Here is a 17,160-nt window from a genome sequence, read left to right on the forward strand (position 1 = left end):
GGATGGGAGATAGGAAATTCATCCCGGGGATCATGCCAGTCGCCCTGCTAGACAGGGGTCCAGAGAAGTAAATATTGTGGGAAGAAATATCCAGGGAATTGTTATGGCTAAGCTTGTATAGGCCCTAGGGCCGATAGCCTAGTACCAACCTATGAACCTATGAACCTATGTGTCAGACATTTTTATAACACTGCCATAAAACATCATATAACATTTGCTAACCACTGTCAGCTTTGAGTGCCCTTATTGTGACTGTAGTTCCTTCATTCTCCACCAATACTTTCTATAAACTCTTGCTAAAATTAAAACTTGGGGCAGCAGTTATGGGTGATCATTCTCCAGAATTCCAGGAACTCTCTGCCATCTTTATCATCTGTCAAATCACTGTCCTCATAAATCACGCCATCAAAGAAAGCTACATCCCAGCAATCTTGAAAAAGACTGTCTTTCTTCACAAAGGTGGATTCTCAATCACATTAAACAACTTACTACAGAATCACACTTCTATTGTCAGTACCAAAAATTCTGAAAAAATGTGTCCATGCACAGCTATTGCAATACCTAACAAACTTAGATCACTTGTCTAATATTCAGTGTTGACCAAACCATGGAACAGATACTGCCCTCCTTGATGTTATGGATTACATTTTTTGTGAGGTTAGCAGTGGCAAATTTATTGAATTATTTTTCTTGGGCTTGCATATAATACATTATGTTATTCAGCATATTATATTAAGCTTGCTGGGATCCTAACTAGAAGAGATGTCACTGAAAGTGTCACAAAATGCTTTTCTACTGTCTAGGAAAGAAGGGCTAGGCACTTATGAGGAGCAATGCTTGATCTCCTGTTTTTTTTTGTTTGTTTTTTTTGCCATGGATGCAAGTGTTCCCCAAGTATCAGTGATATACTTTTTTTTATTTTCACAATTGTCATAAACAAAATGAATAACAGTTGCAATAGTGCAGAACTAATCCATTACATCACTATCTTCAGAATCATCACAGCAGTTGATTCCAACTAAGTTTGTTAATATCAATTGGAAAACTAGTTCCTACATTCTGCAACAATAACAAAGACCTGTGGAATTCTATTTCAGTGTCAGTCATGTCAAATCAGTACTATGTGGGTCTAAGTATCAAATACAGGAAGTACTCTCCCACCCAGTACAGTTAACCTTGCTCGGTCCTCTAACTGAGAAAAAAAATTAACATCACCTCGTTAGACTGACCTCCTACCTTAGAAGTATATCAGTAAAACTGCTGTGTTGCATCCTTAATGATCAGTTAAAAGTTGACAAAAAAATTGTCCGGTATTGTAACTGACACTAATAAAAAGATTGACACACTTCACACATTATGCATTTCTTTTATCTGTGCCAAACTGCAGCCAATATATACTTACTGGCCTCATTTCTTAATTTTGTAAAAAGTCCTAATGGGTCTGAAGCCATCTCTCCTGCACAAACTACACAAGGCATATAAAGTGATGGCCAGGTTTACACCTGGTCGGCATTGCACAATGCGCCATTCTTGGACAGTTTACATTGCTTGGACTTTAGTCATCAAATGTCTGTCACTCATTCATTCAAGATTTAGTCATAAGTTTCTCGATTCATCAGCCTGCTCCACCCTGTCAGATCTCCAGTCATCAGCCTGCTCCACCATGCCAGATCTCCAGTCATCAGCCTGCTCCACCCTGTCAGATCTCTAGTCATCAGCCCTTTCCACACTGTCAGATATCCAGTCGCCAGCCTGCTCCACCCTGTCAGATCTCTAGTCATCAGCCTTTTCCACACTGTCAGATCTCCAGTCATCAGCCTGCTCCACCCTGTCAGATTTCCAGTCATCAGCTTTCTCCACCCTGTTAGATCTCCAGTCACCAGCCTGCTCCACCCTGTCAGATCTCTAGTCATCAGCCCTTTCCACACTGTCCGATCTCCAGTCATCAGCCTGCTCCACCCTGTCAGATTTCCAGTCATCAGCTTGTTCCACCTTGTCAGATCTCCTGTCATCAGCCTGCTCCACCCTGTCACACATTATTTCATTGAAAGTTTCATAGGTCCATAGGTAACTACTAGACTAGCTGTGCTTGTGGGCCATTTTAAGCCTAGACAGTTTCCCTCTTTACACTCAATATAACCTATCCCATTTGGTTAGAGATTGGTCTTACCCATCCCATGGTTGATAATTATATATCATCCCTAATGACAATAACTGGGATCATACCACAGATAATTTCAGGGACCTGTGCATGGGATAAAGTATTTACAGTGGCTATAAAAAGTTTACACACCCCTGTTAAAATGCCATGTTTTTGTGATATAAAAAATGAGACCACAATAAATCATTTCAAACCTTTTCCCACCTTTAATGTGACCTATAACCTGTACAATTCAATTGAAAAACAAGCAAATCTGTTAGGGGAAAAATATAAAACATAAAAAACATACAATAAGCTGGTTGCATAAGTGTGCTTACCCTTAAACAAATACTTTGTTTAAGCACCTTTTGATTTAATTACAGCATTCAGTCTTCTTGGGTACACACCTGCCATCAATTAAAGAGACTCTGTTTAACCCCAAATAAAGTTCAGCTGTCCTAGTCAGATTTTCCTGACATTTACACAGTTGACTGCTACAGCAAAAGCCATAGTTCACAGAAAGCTTACAAAACAAAGGGATCTCATTGTTGAAAGGTATCAGTCAGGAGAAGGGTACAAAAAATTTCTACAGCATTGGATATACCATGGAACATAGTGAAGACAGTCATCAAAAAGTAGAGATAATCTGGGACAACAGTGATGTTGCAATGAACTGGACGTCACTCCAAAATTGATGAAAAGACAAGACGAAAACTGGTCAGGGAGGCAGTAAGAGACCTACAGCAACATTGAAGGAGATGCAGGAATTTCTGGCAAGTGCTGGTTATGTACCACATGTGACAACAATCTCCTGTATTCTCCATATGTCTGGGCTATGGGGTGGGGTTGCAAGATGGAAGCCTTTTCTTACACATAAAAATATCCAGGCCCAGCTAAATTTTGCAAAATAATACATCAAGTCTCCCAAAAGCATGTGGGAAAATGTGTTATGGTCTGATGCGACCTTGGTTGAACTTTTGGCCACGATTCCAAAAGGTACATTTGGCGCAAAAACATTACTTTGCATCACCAAAAGAGCACCATCCCCACTGTGAAGCATGGTGGTGGCAGTATCATGCTTTGGGGTTGATTTTTTTCAGCTGGAACTGAGGCTTTAGTAAAGGTGGAGGGAATTATGAGCAATTCCAAATACCAGTCACTTTTGACCCAAAACCTTCAGGCATCTGCTAGAAAGCTGAAGATAAAGAAGAATTTCACCTTTCAACACAACAATGACCCCAAGAATATATCCAAATAAACAAAAGAATGGCTTCATCCGAAGAAAAATTAAAGTTTTGGAACGGCCCAGCCAGACCTAAATCCAATTGAAAATCTGCAGGGTGACCTGAAGAGGGCTGTGCACAAGAGATGCCCTTGCAATCTGATAGATTTGGAGTGCTTTTGTAAGGAAAAGTGGGCAAATATTACCAAGTCAAGATGTGTCATGGTGTTTCAACAAAATATTAGTTTAAGGGGGTGCACACTTTTGCAACCAGCTTATTGTACGTTTTTTATATTTTTCCCCTAACAGATTTGTTTTGTTTTTCAATTAAATTGTACAGGTTATAGGTCACATTAAAGGTGGGAAAAGTTTTGAAATGATTTATTGTGGTCTCTTTTTTTATATCACAAAAAAACCGGCATTTTAACAGGGGTGTCTAAACTTTTTATATCCACTGTAGGAGCTGCCTCTGCCCAAAATTAATACAGAGGGCAGTTCTGGTGTAAATTTTCTGTTTCCCATCCATAGATCCAAGTTGCACTTGAATATGGGCAGGGGTGAACTTTGTTTTATGTGGATGGTGAGTCTTTTCCAGAGTAATAATGTCTACTACGAGATATATCTGTCCCTCCAAACCATTCTGTTGATGTTGAAGAAGAAGTTCAGATTCTTAGAGCAAGTATTTCTGATGGCATTTGACTTGCTGATGTGCAGTAAATCCATTAGTACTGGGCTGGAGGATGACATATTTCAGACACAAGTCACCTTTTAGTAGTCTGTAGGATATTGACTATAGTGGCAGGGCTTTGAATCGATCCATGCAGGACATGTTGTTTAGGCCTTGAATCATTTTAGTAGGGAATCTCTGCAGGAGTTCCAGTTGTCGCATGTGTCTGGACAGATACATGCCAAAGGGGGCATTATATTCAATGACTGGCTTAATGAAGGCTATAAGCAGTCCAATATAGAAGGACTTTTTTACAACAAGGGACACATTGTGATCAAAAGTTAGGTCACTGTCCACATACGTTCCCAAATCCTGGACAACTGGGTCAACTCAGGGGCAGATTCTCAGTCAGTGTAGTAGTTTCCAGTGGTGGAAGACTTCCCAAATAATGCAATACTGCATTCTTTGGATTTTAATTCAGTCCATGATTTTGGTACCAGTTAACTGTTTGGTGCATACCTAGTACATGCTTGTTAAATAGTCGTCTTTTTCACTGTATTAGTTAGGCTTCCGTGCTAGTCTGATGATGTACATGCCAATTCACTCACACCTTTGCAGCTGTGAAACAAAGCTCTATTTCTCAAGACCATTTCTCTGTCTTGTGTTTCTCAAGGAGATCATGGTTTAGGCTTCTTTCTTGGTTTAGGTTTCATCTAATGGTGTACAAGAAAAGCTGACATTCAAAACAGCCAAATGGTATAACTGCCAGAGTTGCTGATAGTGGATGTGCATAAACATTGTGAACAACCAGTGAGCTACTACTGACTTGTCTAGCATCACTTTTTATGTAAATGATGGGGTGGATATGGACCTGTCATTTTGTATCTGATAAGCATGGCTCTGGTAAAGGCCAAATTATTCCATTTCCCTTACTAACAGAACATGGGATATGAAAAGGTCTTTATAGGATGCCGATGTACCAGACAAGCTTGTTTTCTAACAACCATGCTATTAAAGAAGGTCATAATAAGTGTAATTAAGCCTATGGTTTTACTGTACCCATTCTGAAATCCATGCTGCAGTTTGCATAGTAATACATATGAATGTAGATTGCAGTTCACTTGGATTACCACAGTTTGTTCTATTAACTTTAGGAAGTCTTGGAAGAATTGATATACGTCTATGATGGCAAAGAGTGCTTGGGTTTCTATCTTTTGGTGATGTCAGGATGATAGATAACTTCCTCAGCTCAGGGAAAATCTCAGGATAAGTGTTGACCATATGACCACAAAATATGGTTAGAAACAAGTCAACAGCTCTACCAAATGTATATTAAATGCCATGTAAACCAGCTTACAATAATTAGATATCTTCCAAGAGCGGCAGCTAAATAATGGCTCAGGTCTGAAGATTTCTCGGAATGTGGGGTGTTGGATGCTGCATGTTATGGATAAGAGTGATGAAGTGTTGAGAGAATTATTTTGCTAAGATATCTGCACTAGTGATAAAATATAAACAGTTTGCCTACTGTATTCACATATAAAATTAGATCTACCAACCAGGTTGTTTATTTCCATCCATAAAATGCTAGGGATTGTAAGGAAAATGTGCTGTGAAAAGCCATTAGTCTAACAGTATAACATGGAAGGGAATGGCTATGAGCTTCTACAAGCTTTGTCCTAAATTCATAGGTTTGATACCCCATTTCTACACTTACATATTGTGTCACTTTGAGCAAGTCAGTTAACCAGAGATGTGCTTTTGTGTCATTCCTGAAGAAACACATGCATACCAAGTGAGCTTACATAGTTAAAAAATGGAATACAAAAAAAATGTGTTCTCATGTATTGATACTAAAGTATATAACTGGATGGTGCAGTGGTGCAGCGGTAGCATTGTTGCCTCACAGCAAGAGGTTCTCTAGTTCGATTCTCGGTTGGAGTTCCTTATGTGTGGAGTCTGCCTGTCCTCCCTGTGTTTGTGTGGGTTTTGTCCAGGTACTCCAATTTCCTCCCACATTACAAAGACATGCATCTGGAGCATTTCTCCCCCGGCCTTTGCTGAAAATTGGTTTCGTTCCAAGTTGGACTTTCTTGGCAAACAAATGTTAAATAAATAAATAAACCTCATGAGCTGTATGCCATGAATATTTTTCTTCAAAAAGTGCCACTAGACAAAAGTGTGAAATGGATCAGTGACACACAGGGTTGGAGTCCTGACTATGACCCAAGAGACTGCAGTTTGATTTGTGGTCTCACTACTAGAGAAGCTAGATGTAATGAAAGAATAATGAAAGGGCAGAGCCTGCTAGCCTCTATCAAGTGGGAAAGTGGGATTTATACACCTGGGGACACGTGTTCAAGGTACAATTTTCTTGCAGGACCACAGAAACTGCCTGCAGTGTTTTCCAATAGGTGGATGGAGATTGTCTATCTGGCTTACGTATGGTGGATAGAGCTTGTCTGTCTGGCTTACATATGGTGGATAGAGCTTGTCTGTCTGGCTTACATATGGTAGATGGAGCTTGTCTGTCTGGCTTACATATGGTGGATGGAGCTTGTCTCTCTGGCTTACATATGGTGGATGGAGTTTGTCTGTTTGGCTTACATATGATGGATGGAGCTTGTCTGTCTGGCTTACATATGGTCGATGGAGCTTGTCTGTCTGGCTTACATATGGTGGATGGAGCTTGTCTGTCTGGCTTACATATGGTGGATGGAGCTTGTCTGTCTGGCTTACATATGGTGAATGGAGCTTGTCTGTCTGGCTTACATATGGTGGATGGAGCTTGTCTGTCTGGCTTACATATGGTGGATGGAGCTTGTCTATCTGGCTTACATATGGTGGATGGAGCTTTCTCTATCTGGCTTACATATGGTGGATGGAGCTTGTCTAGCTGGCTTACATATGGTGGATAGAGCTTGTCTGCCTGTCTGGCTTACATATGGTGGATGGAGCTTGCTTGTCTGGCTTAAATATGGTGGATGGAGCTTGTTTGTCTGCCTTACATATTTTGCAGAAGTGAAGCATAGGCCAGCACTAATACCTGTCACATGCTAGTTACAAGATTACTAGCTGAACATGTGTAAGAAGATTAGAGATTTAGAAAAACCCATGATGGCTGCCTCGGTGACTGTTCCTGCAATCAGCCCCCAGCCAAGAATGCAGAGGGATTTGAATGATGGTATAGAACCTAATGATACCTTAGAAACAACCCTAATGATACCTTAGAAACAAACTCCTGCTTCCAATATCCTGGAGTTTAGTTAGATTAAAGCATAGACTTCCACAGACACATCAATAAAACAAAATCAAAAATAAACTTATTTATTTATTTATTTTTATTTTTATTTTATTTATTTAACATTTGTTGACCGGGAATGTCCGACTAGGTTCTACAGAGCCTATTTTCAGCGGAGGCCCGGGGAGAAATGCTCCAGATACATGTCTTTGGAATTTGGAACTAATTTGTATTTTGGGCCTGGAAAATCTCTCACTTCATTTCTCCTGAAGAGTATCTGCTATTGGGAAAGGAGCCCTACTGAAATATGGGTGCCCACTCCTTACACACACACCTCTTCCAAAAACCTAAAAGCCCATCAGACAATGGCTAATAACATTTGCAGATTCATCTTTCTCCCTCTCACACACACACACACACACACACACACACACACACACACACACACACACACACACGCGAGAGCACAACTGCTCAATACTTAAGAAGGCCCACTGGCTTCCCATCATGCAAAGAAGCCCCCTGTTTCTTGCATCTCTGATACACAAGTTACTCAACCATAACCATCTTCCTGCTTTGGCAAGCAGACTTACAGAAAAGAACCTTCACTACAACCTCAGAGGATTTTCTCAAACAATTCCCATACTAACAACCCACAAGAATAAATTACACACTACCAACCATTCCTTCTCTATTTTAGCCCAACAAACCTGGGAATCCATACCTAATACACTACACTAAGCCAGCCCATTCACTGAATTTGGACAAAAACTAAAAAAAACACAAACATCTGTTTCAATAACTCAAGTGCAAATACTTCCTGAAAGGCAGCACTAGGTAAACCAACAACTATTATAAAATTTCCTAGACATTGCATCCTCGTAAGATAAGTAGCGTGCATACTGGTTCTCCCTCCAATGTTTTCTACATTTATGTTCTAGACATACCTATCTGTGAATGTGTCCTGCATATATAGAGTAAGCATGTTTATCTTTATCAACCATGTATATCAAATGATATGCCATAGTCTAAGGTAATCCCCACCTAGCCTTAAGCAGTAAGGCCATTCAACCTGTGATCTGACACTGTTTGATGCCAATATTCATGATTATTGCATATTTAGATGTGCATCATACAGCCATCTTCACTGCTCCCCAGGCACATCAAGCCAAAGACACTATGAGCAAACACAAACAAATGTCTTCAGTATTTTAGGTGTAACAGTTTGCTGTTCTTTATTTTCTATTGTCCTTACAAAAGGACTGTATCGGTCATGGTAGACACAGAAGAGACCAGAGGGTTTTGTGTTACTTATTAGAATAGGATGGATAGTACTCCAAACTAACAGGTCTGAAAGTCTGATACTGTGCTGTGGTTGAGCAATCATTTAAATAGGATACACTTATAGCCATCAATGTTTCCTGTGTACCCCACAATGTTGTAGCTATAGCAAGCAAAAATAACAAGAGTACAATCCTGTGCACATTACTTCATTTCCGACTGGTCCTGATCCCTTCATGAAATGTAACTTAAAGATTCTTTAGCCCACATGGTTAACACAAATGAAATAGCCAGAGTGCAACATGCTAATAATTAGATGATTAAAGGATGGAGATAGCTAGTAAAAGACTTAAACCCTCTCAACAGATGCTACACTCACAGTCTGACCATTTTCCACTGGTCTAATAGTGATGAAAGGGCATTCCTCTAGGAAGGACTTCAAAACACATTTATAGAGAGACATGGAAAATAATGTCAATGGCGCACCTCATAAAATAATACCATAGCAAACAATCTATAGCAAACTTAGAAAACGTTATAGACAGCCTGTTTGATGTACTTTTCACTTCTGAATGAGTATCCGCTGCAACATGTTGATGCAGAGCTCTAGCTTCAAATAACCTATGTACTACAGCAACAGTAAAAACATTCATTGTACAATCTAAAGCACCAGGCTCCTCGATGACTAATAAACCAATAGGTCTTACCTACGAATCAGTTATGGGGTGATGCTGTGTGTGTCTGTCTGTGTGTCTGTGTGTGTGTCTGTGTGTGTGTGTGTCTGTGTGTGTGTCTGTCTGTGTGTCTGTGTGTGTCTGCCTGTCTGTGTGTCTGTGTGTGTGTGTGTGTGTGTGTGTGTGTGTGTGTGTGTGTGTGTGTGTGTGTGTGTGTGTGTGTGTGTGTGTGTCTGTGTTTGTCTGTGTGTCTGTGTGCACATGTATATAGCTATAGATATAGATATAGATATATAGATATATTTATATGTACCAGCTAGTAAGATGGCTGCAGCTATAAGGATTGGACATAAATAAAGCAGGATGGATTCCTAATAGACCATTTCTTCTTTTATAATAAAGGCATCACAGAGTAATTTTGTTTTCATGGTTTTCATTTAAAAAGAGTATAACCTGGCATTCAGAACTGGGTGCCCAGTTCTGCTATAATGCTAGCTATAGTGAAGGTGTGACTGAACATGTAACACTTCAATGCTAGTGTATAAAGATTTTAGATACATGTGTTACCTGCAGGGGTGGAACCACAGCAAAACAGAAACCAGAAGTCTGTGTCAGTATGTTTATTATAGTGGTTCACAATACTGTGTTTCCTTTTCAACTTTATCAGCAGCCTCACTACAAGGTGGCCTGCTTCCCTTCATAAGACTCATTTAACCGGCTGTCCCTGTAATCTTATACATTTGCAATGTTTATAGCATTTACTATGTGTTGGGATGTCTACTGAAGTGTTAGATGAATGGCACATTAAATTCAGTTAGATCTACGAAATGAGCAAATCACATTCACTGCTACAAATTAATATGATTCTGACATTGCTCTCTCCTGGTATGTTGTTGTGTTGCTGCGTTCTGTGATTAGCTGATCTCTGTATCATCTAATGTTAATATTCTTGTGTGTGTCTTTTAGAGAAGGTCATGGCTCAAATAGGCCCCTTGGCTCATTCAGTCAACCCAGCAGTCAACCCAGTTAGTAAATGAAAAATAAATAATGAGACTGATTTATAGCATGTAGCTTAAATTGTAGTTTGTTGCCAAATGTTTGCAACTAATCTCAATAAAATATAAGAAAAAAGGCCCATAATTGATTGCTGGAAAAAAACTAACTGTCCAGTTTAGTGAAGACATTTGTACACTGATGTTATACACTAGACTGAGATTAATTTCTACTATTCTAATAGCTATTTTCCCATTTTTCCTGCACTTACAGTGTGTGTGTATGTTAGTTACATAGACAAACAGATAGATGGATTACATTAAACAACCCTTGCTAAGGTATGTGGTTGCCCTCAGACATAGCCATACCTTGAGCGAACGCTCATTATATCGAACATACAGGACCTCAAAGTGCTTTTTCTGAGAATGCGGTACAGTAAAGAATGGGAAATTTAAGCAATAACCCATGCCTGGGTGTGGGTAATGCTGGATTTATCCATGGTTGGTGTGGTTTGGTCAAGAGGGCGAAGCCCGAGTGGCCAAACAAAGACAACCGTGGGTAAATCCAACATTATCCACACCCAGAAGTGGATTATTGCTATTATACGACATTATTTAAGAAAAAAAATACTTACTTTTCTTAAATAATGGCATTGTATAATGCCTCCATGCTGCCCTTCCGCAGCTGTCCGGTATTCTGCGGCAGTTCTGATGTACTGCGCATGCGTATGCTTATGCAGTACATCAGAGCTGTGTGTGGAAGCAACGGAGAAAGGAAGATCTCCGTTGCTTTTTAAGAGGTGTCTTGCTATGTTAAAACAGTAACATAGCGAGATAGCTTTAAAAAAAGCAATGGTGAAAGGAAGATCTCACTTCCCTTTTTTAAAGCTGTCTCGCTATGTTAAACGATTGCTACCAAAAACACAAAAAAATCAAGACTTATACTAATGGAAAAAGTCCAGGCGACCGAACCTTTTCCAATAGTATAAGTCGGATTTACAACGGGCACGCTGACCAATCAGTGTGTACATTTTGGAATATTAATGGAGGTCATTGTATAATTGCCCTTTCCTCAATGTAATGCATTCTCGGAATTGGAATATATATTTGGGGGGGCACAGCCCCCCACAATAGGAAGTTTGAGGTCCGGTACCTTCAATATTATGAGCGTTCGCAATTTGTGCTATTCACTCATATGCTATAGACCCACTTTGAACAACTGCTCACAATAGCTTAATGCATGACAAGGCAAACAAACACAACTTCTAGCATTTAGTGCTGAGACATTAAGATGTTACAGCGATATTTCCATGTAAACAAGTATAAAAGGTTGGATTCCTTTCACCTCTACAGCGATATTTCCATGTAAACAAGTATAAAAGGTTGGATTCCTTTCACCTCTACCACTTAGTGCAGGGCTGATTCCTTATGATATAGAGTTTGAGCCTTTGCAGCGCCATTTACCTAAACACGTTACTTAGCTAGACACCGCTCCTGTGCTGTAGCTGAATGTGAAAGTAAAAACGCAAGCAATGGCACGGTTATCTACAGCAGAGCAAAAAAGTGGCTAATATCAAGGCTATTTTATTTTAACTGATCAGCGATGGGATGGGGTCTGTTCAGTAAGAGTTCTATGCTTCACCACTACTGTATGTTGATGTACTAGGTTCCAGCTCCCCCGAGACCCTGCATTGGATTAACCTTGTACTCGGAATTTGAATAATTTTATTTTTTTTTTTTTTTTGCAACCAGAGTAGATCGAGTCACAATGACCCTTTTTCAGATTTAGGATAGGAGCTCTCTCTGGTTAAGTGTCTAAATGAAGCAAGTATGTTATTCAGTTCATCGTTAGCTTCCATTCAACGTTATTTGAAGCATAGCCCAAAGGTTACCTAAACATACATTTTTACAAATCAGGTGTGAGTGACGCAATAGAGGCATGCATGCTATATTTCTTGCTAGGTGACATAGAGCGGTTACACAAGGTGAAGTGTTAAAACATGGTACGAAATCTGCGGTTAATGGTTTGGACAAACTGGCGTGAAAATATTCATATTGTCATGGGTTGTATGTATAAATGCGGGCGGGTAACATGTCAACAGTATGTAGTTAGTGTTTCTTTGTCCAGGGAACGTTAAAGATTTTAACATTTACTGTCTCTGTTTGCATTCCCCTTCTCAGCGTTGGTAAAATGACAGCGGTATTGATATATAAGATACGCTGACAGGCACAGTGTCCCCTGAAAACTTTTTCGGGGAGTTTTCCAGTGCTGTCAAATTGCATACTGTGACCCCATCCTGGGATGCAGGCTGCAGTTTTAAGACAGTCTTCCTTAATACGCAGGGCAGGTGTTTGTTTTGTTTTACAATTTGAATAAAGTCTAATGAAACAAGCAAGTTTTGGAACTGCTTTTAATGTCAAATGATGTGGTGTTATTGACTTAAAATCATAATAACTATTAATGCTAACAGCTTCACGTTCTTCCCCATAAATAATTGTGTCATTAATTCATTTAGTTTTGCGCTTCAGACAGCGTATACTTCTAAAAGATGTGGTGACAATGAGTGCATCCTGTAAATAAATCTGTTTAAAACACTTCATAACTTCATAAAAAATAAACAAGCACGTTTAACACAAAGGACATTGCTAATAATTTATTATATAACTGTGGTTTTATAAAGTATTGGTTAGTGACTGGCAAACTTTTTTCTCATCATATGAGTTCTTAGTTTAGTGTGAATAACAGCCTATTAATTGTTCTAATATTATTGTTATGCAGTGGCCATCATCCAAGTGTGGAGACATTATCTATAATAGAATATTCTCATCTGATAATTATGAATATAAATCCTAAATATATCAATAGGCTGAAGACACAATATTTCTGCCACAAACTTTGTCACAAAATACACAATGCTCCTGGACACTTTGTAGTTTGTTCACCATCTGCAGGCATCCACAAATGTTAACCGAATGCTTGTCTTTTAGAAGTGCTTTAGCAGGATAACCTACATTAAAACAGTAGCTAAATGAGCCATCGAGTAAGAGTTTCCAGACTCAAACTTTTGCATAGTTTTAAAAAAGCTTTGGCTATTAACAAAGAATCAGCAGTTTTAGACCAAAAACTCTCGCTCCACATTCGCACCAGTATATGTATTCTGTGGAAATATATACTTCTCTAGCGCAACATAATTGTAAATGGTTCTTTTCAGTTCTGCTTATTTTAATACGAAGTCCATCAGCTGCCTGTAACTATAGTGCAGAGTGCGGAGGGGCGTGCAAACTGAAGTGGCTGTGGTGGTGGGAAGGTCCCATCAAGTTGATGTAATGGGAGCGATCCAGTCCTTGCACTGGGTGTATGAAGCTGCTGTGTTGCTGGTGTTGCTGATGCTGACTCGGGTTCGACAACGTAGGTGGTGGCGGGGGTGGTGGCACTGCCCCAGGTGTTGGATAGTAAGAAATAGTGGCAGGGCTACAATGCCAAGAGAAATGGGCAGCAGATGCTGCAGCGGCTGCTGCAGCTGCGGCGGCGGCTGCAGCGGCTGCCTCACTGGCGCTGTGGCTGGGCAAGTCCGGTCCCGGGTGGTACTGGTAAGGACAGTCGGCCTCCTGCAGAGAGTTCAGTAGGGGCTCAGCACCAAAGCGAGCCTGCGATTGCAGAAATGCGAGGATCCGTGCGTACTTGGTGTCCTTATTGGTCTCCAACCTCTCCACTGTGGTCAGGTAATGCACCAGATTTTTCATGCATTCGTGGTAGCCATAATGGAAGTAATTGGCAAACTCGTTTAAAAGTTCTCCTAAAATGATGTAACACCACAAATTAAAAAACAATCAGATTAATATGGTTTTATTGTTATAACTTTAGCTTAGTTTGCGGGAGTGGGGTTTAATATAATTTTACATATACGTAAACTATGTAATAATAGAGGTGCCTTGGCTTTTATGACCTCCTACTGCCATTGAGATGAATAAAAAAGTAACTATCGGATTTGTATCAGAAATAATCTACTTTCAGATTTATCAAGCTTTTGAGTATAACGAACATAAAGTTTAGTTGAAAGGACAGGCTAAATATGCAGGGTGCTGAAACATTTACCTTTTTCTCTCCCTCTAGGAAATTCTGCGGAATGCAAAGCCCTCAGGTACTGTACTGTCATTTCCAAAATCTCCGCTTTCTCCAGCTTCCCAGAACTCTGAAACACACACTGCAAAGATTAAGAACTGGTGTCAAATTAATATAGAATAGTTGCATTTCAAGCAAATAAACAGTTTTAACAGAATATTGAATATTGTGTGTGGGGGGGAGGGGGGTGTACACACACACATTGCCATACCTCTCAACCTCTTAGTGCAGGAAATATGGACAAAGCCCGACAAAGGCCCAAAATAGGGGCATATTTTAATCATTGCTCATAAACTTATAAAGTTGCTAGAGTAGCTGGGTTTGTTTTAATATACATTTTCTGAAGGATTTGAAGTCTGAAACTCAAATGTATGTCATTATTTAGTGACTTCAGTCCTCAGATAATCTCAGCGATTTGCCAGAAAACCACCAATTTTATGAGGAACAGACCAAAAATATGAGTAGAAATCTGGACAGTTGAGAGGTATGCTGACATTGCCCTGGACAGTGGCTTAGTCAGGCATAATCATGTACTCATGGTCGAAATGTTAACTCTCAGAAGTTCACCCTATCAAAGTCATTCAATTTCCACTCTTCAGATATATAAATGAAACAAGTATGCAACACAACCAGCAAACCAGGTAAATGTGTCCACTGTTATGCGAGTCTGTGATATTACTAGAAGTCCAACGAAGGGGTTGTAAGAATGAAACATAAGTATGGAATACTTAATTACAGATTTAAGATATTACTGTATATGCCACAGAACAAAGTGTACTAATTTTGGAAAGGTCAACACCACGAGAGCTTGATGTATACGTCTAATTTCTAAATACACCCATAGCTCTGGGAATAAGATTATAGTTCCCCACCCCCAGTATCATACAAACAGCTCCCACTTGCTTCACTAATCTGTGGGTCACCTGAGTTGAATGTCTGGTTGTATTTGATTTTTAACTGTTATCATTGTGTGTTCCAAACATGATCTCTCCTGTTAAGACAAATGTGGCTTACTCAAGCCACACCAGCAGAATTCAATTCACTGCTGCAGAAAACCGAACCAGACTAGCGCTCCCTAATTTAATTGCACAAAGCCCGGCACGCAGCCCTTCCCCTAAAGCATACATTCTTGGCCAGCCTTACTTGTATCAACAGCCCAATGCCTTTCTAACAGGCAGACGCAAATTCTGGTCTAACATCTTACAATTCGTCAGTTAAGGTCTCTGTCGAAATCAAGACTTGTAGCCGTTAGTTGAAAGCATGTGAGCGCCTTTAGGTACCCCTGGTTCCTTTCCTATCCATTCAGGTGCCTTACTTTGCTTCCACCTAGCCAGACCGGCATTTAGAAAGATAGTGCTGAAGTGTGCATATCCCACCCAAACATTCATGCACAAGAAAGATAAAGCAAAAAAGCCTTAGCTGTCCTTTAGGAGCAGGCCCATTAAGACCTAAGCATCGACACTTTCAAGCATGCCTGAGTAAAAATCCTAGTCATGTATTGTATGAAGCTGTGCCTGGCGACCTAGAGGTAAGAGGATGAGAGTTATGGAACCACTGGTACCGAACCAACCACAGCTTGTACGCGTCTGAAACATTCTAAAGAAAATTTGACCATTGCTGCCTTAGAATTTACCGACTGGCATGCATCACTTAAAACTAGACTGGGCAGAAAATACCAAACGATGCCGAAAAGACTAGTCCTGGTCAGCCACTCCAAACATCCCACAGTTGTATTTTGTTGTTCACAAGGATGGCAGAGTGCCTTTTCTGGCATTACAAACTTATTTGAGGTTATAGATAATATAAACGATATTCCCTTTGGCACAGCCACACATGCCATCTATCCAGTACCTTTTTCTTCTGCCAATAAAGATTTTCCAGTATCATCCACTTTTGCGCTTACCTGTTTGGCCAGAGCCATTGGCACTGTTTTCCCTAGCTCGTTGAGACATCGATTGATCCGGTCCCTTCGCCTCTTTTCTATCACTTTGTGCGACACCGGCGTCTTCTGTAAAATTAACTTCAAGTTAAAATGCTGAAGATGCAATAATAGTTCAAAAACCGCGCTAATTAAGTTAAAACCTGAGAGTCAGACAGCTCATTTGTTAATGACTGCGCTACTATTACAAGGGCATTAATGACTGGAGCACAGTAAAGGCCACTTCAGGGTGACACTAACTACCTCTTATCACAACAACACCAGTGAAAACTTACACTTCAGAAAATTCTGTCAATCTAATCAATCAGGTCCACTAGGCATCAAAATGCATCCATCAAGTAGCATGCAGCTGATTTGTTTCTAAATTGTTTCATGCAGCAGCACGAATGTTATACCTTCCATACCAACCTAATAATCTGTATATAACGACAAAACAGGTCAATTCACCACACCTAATGCGTGAGCGTACAAATGCAGTCCATATCCCAACATCATTTCATTTAATGCTTTAAATGAGTGGTTTGTAGTATTAAACAATCATTCCCACGGCTTATGCTTTACCTTGGGCTCCTTAGCTTTAGATGACATTCTGTCAAGTCAGATCGAAATCCTTCGATATTGTAATAAAGCAAAATCAAGTTTTCCTCTCCTTCTGTTGTCTGTTTCTTAGAGCACCTTAGAATGGTTCTTGGTTCTGCAAGATGCTGCTTATAAAGCAGTCATTTGGAGGATTATTCCATAGGATTAAGAGGCAGCAAGCCTTTTTGGAATGCATGCATTAAAATCAAGTTAACTAGCTGGTTAAAAAAAATCTACAGCCCAGGGGTAGCGGGGGGCAACGCCACTTTGTTAATCCACGTGGCCCTTCGCGACCCACGTGA

At 40.0% G+C, this 17,160-nt stretch overlaps 1 protein-coding gene across 1 annotated transcript; it reads right to left on the reverse strand.

Annotated features, from left to right (window-relative positions):
- Window positions 1-13,144: 13,144 nt before the first annotated feature.
- On the reverse strand, window positions 13,145-16,867 carry HELT (helt bHLH transcription factor). Its single transcript, XM_044066114.1, has 4 exons — window positions 16,841-16,867; window positions 16,244-16,348; window positions 14,314-14,410; window positions 13,145-14,014 (listed from the first exon to the last, which is right to left on the reverse strand). The coding sequence occupies exons 1-4, from the start codon at window positions 16,865-16,867 to the stop codon at window positions 13,470-13,472; spliced, it is 774 nt and encodes a 257-aa protein (XP_043922049.1). The 3' UTR covers window positions 13,145-13,469.
- Window positions 16,868-17,160: the final 293 nt, after the last annotated feature.

This window comes from Protopterus annectens, chromosome 3.part0, assembly GCF_019279795.1.
Source record: "Protopterus annectens isolate FY-2018-M chromosome 3.part0, PAN1.0, whole genome shotgun sequence".
Classification (NCBI taxonomy): domain Eukaryota; kingdom Metazoa; phylum Chordata; order Ceratodontiformes; family Protopteridae; genus Protopterus; species Protopterus annectens.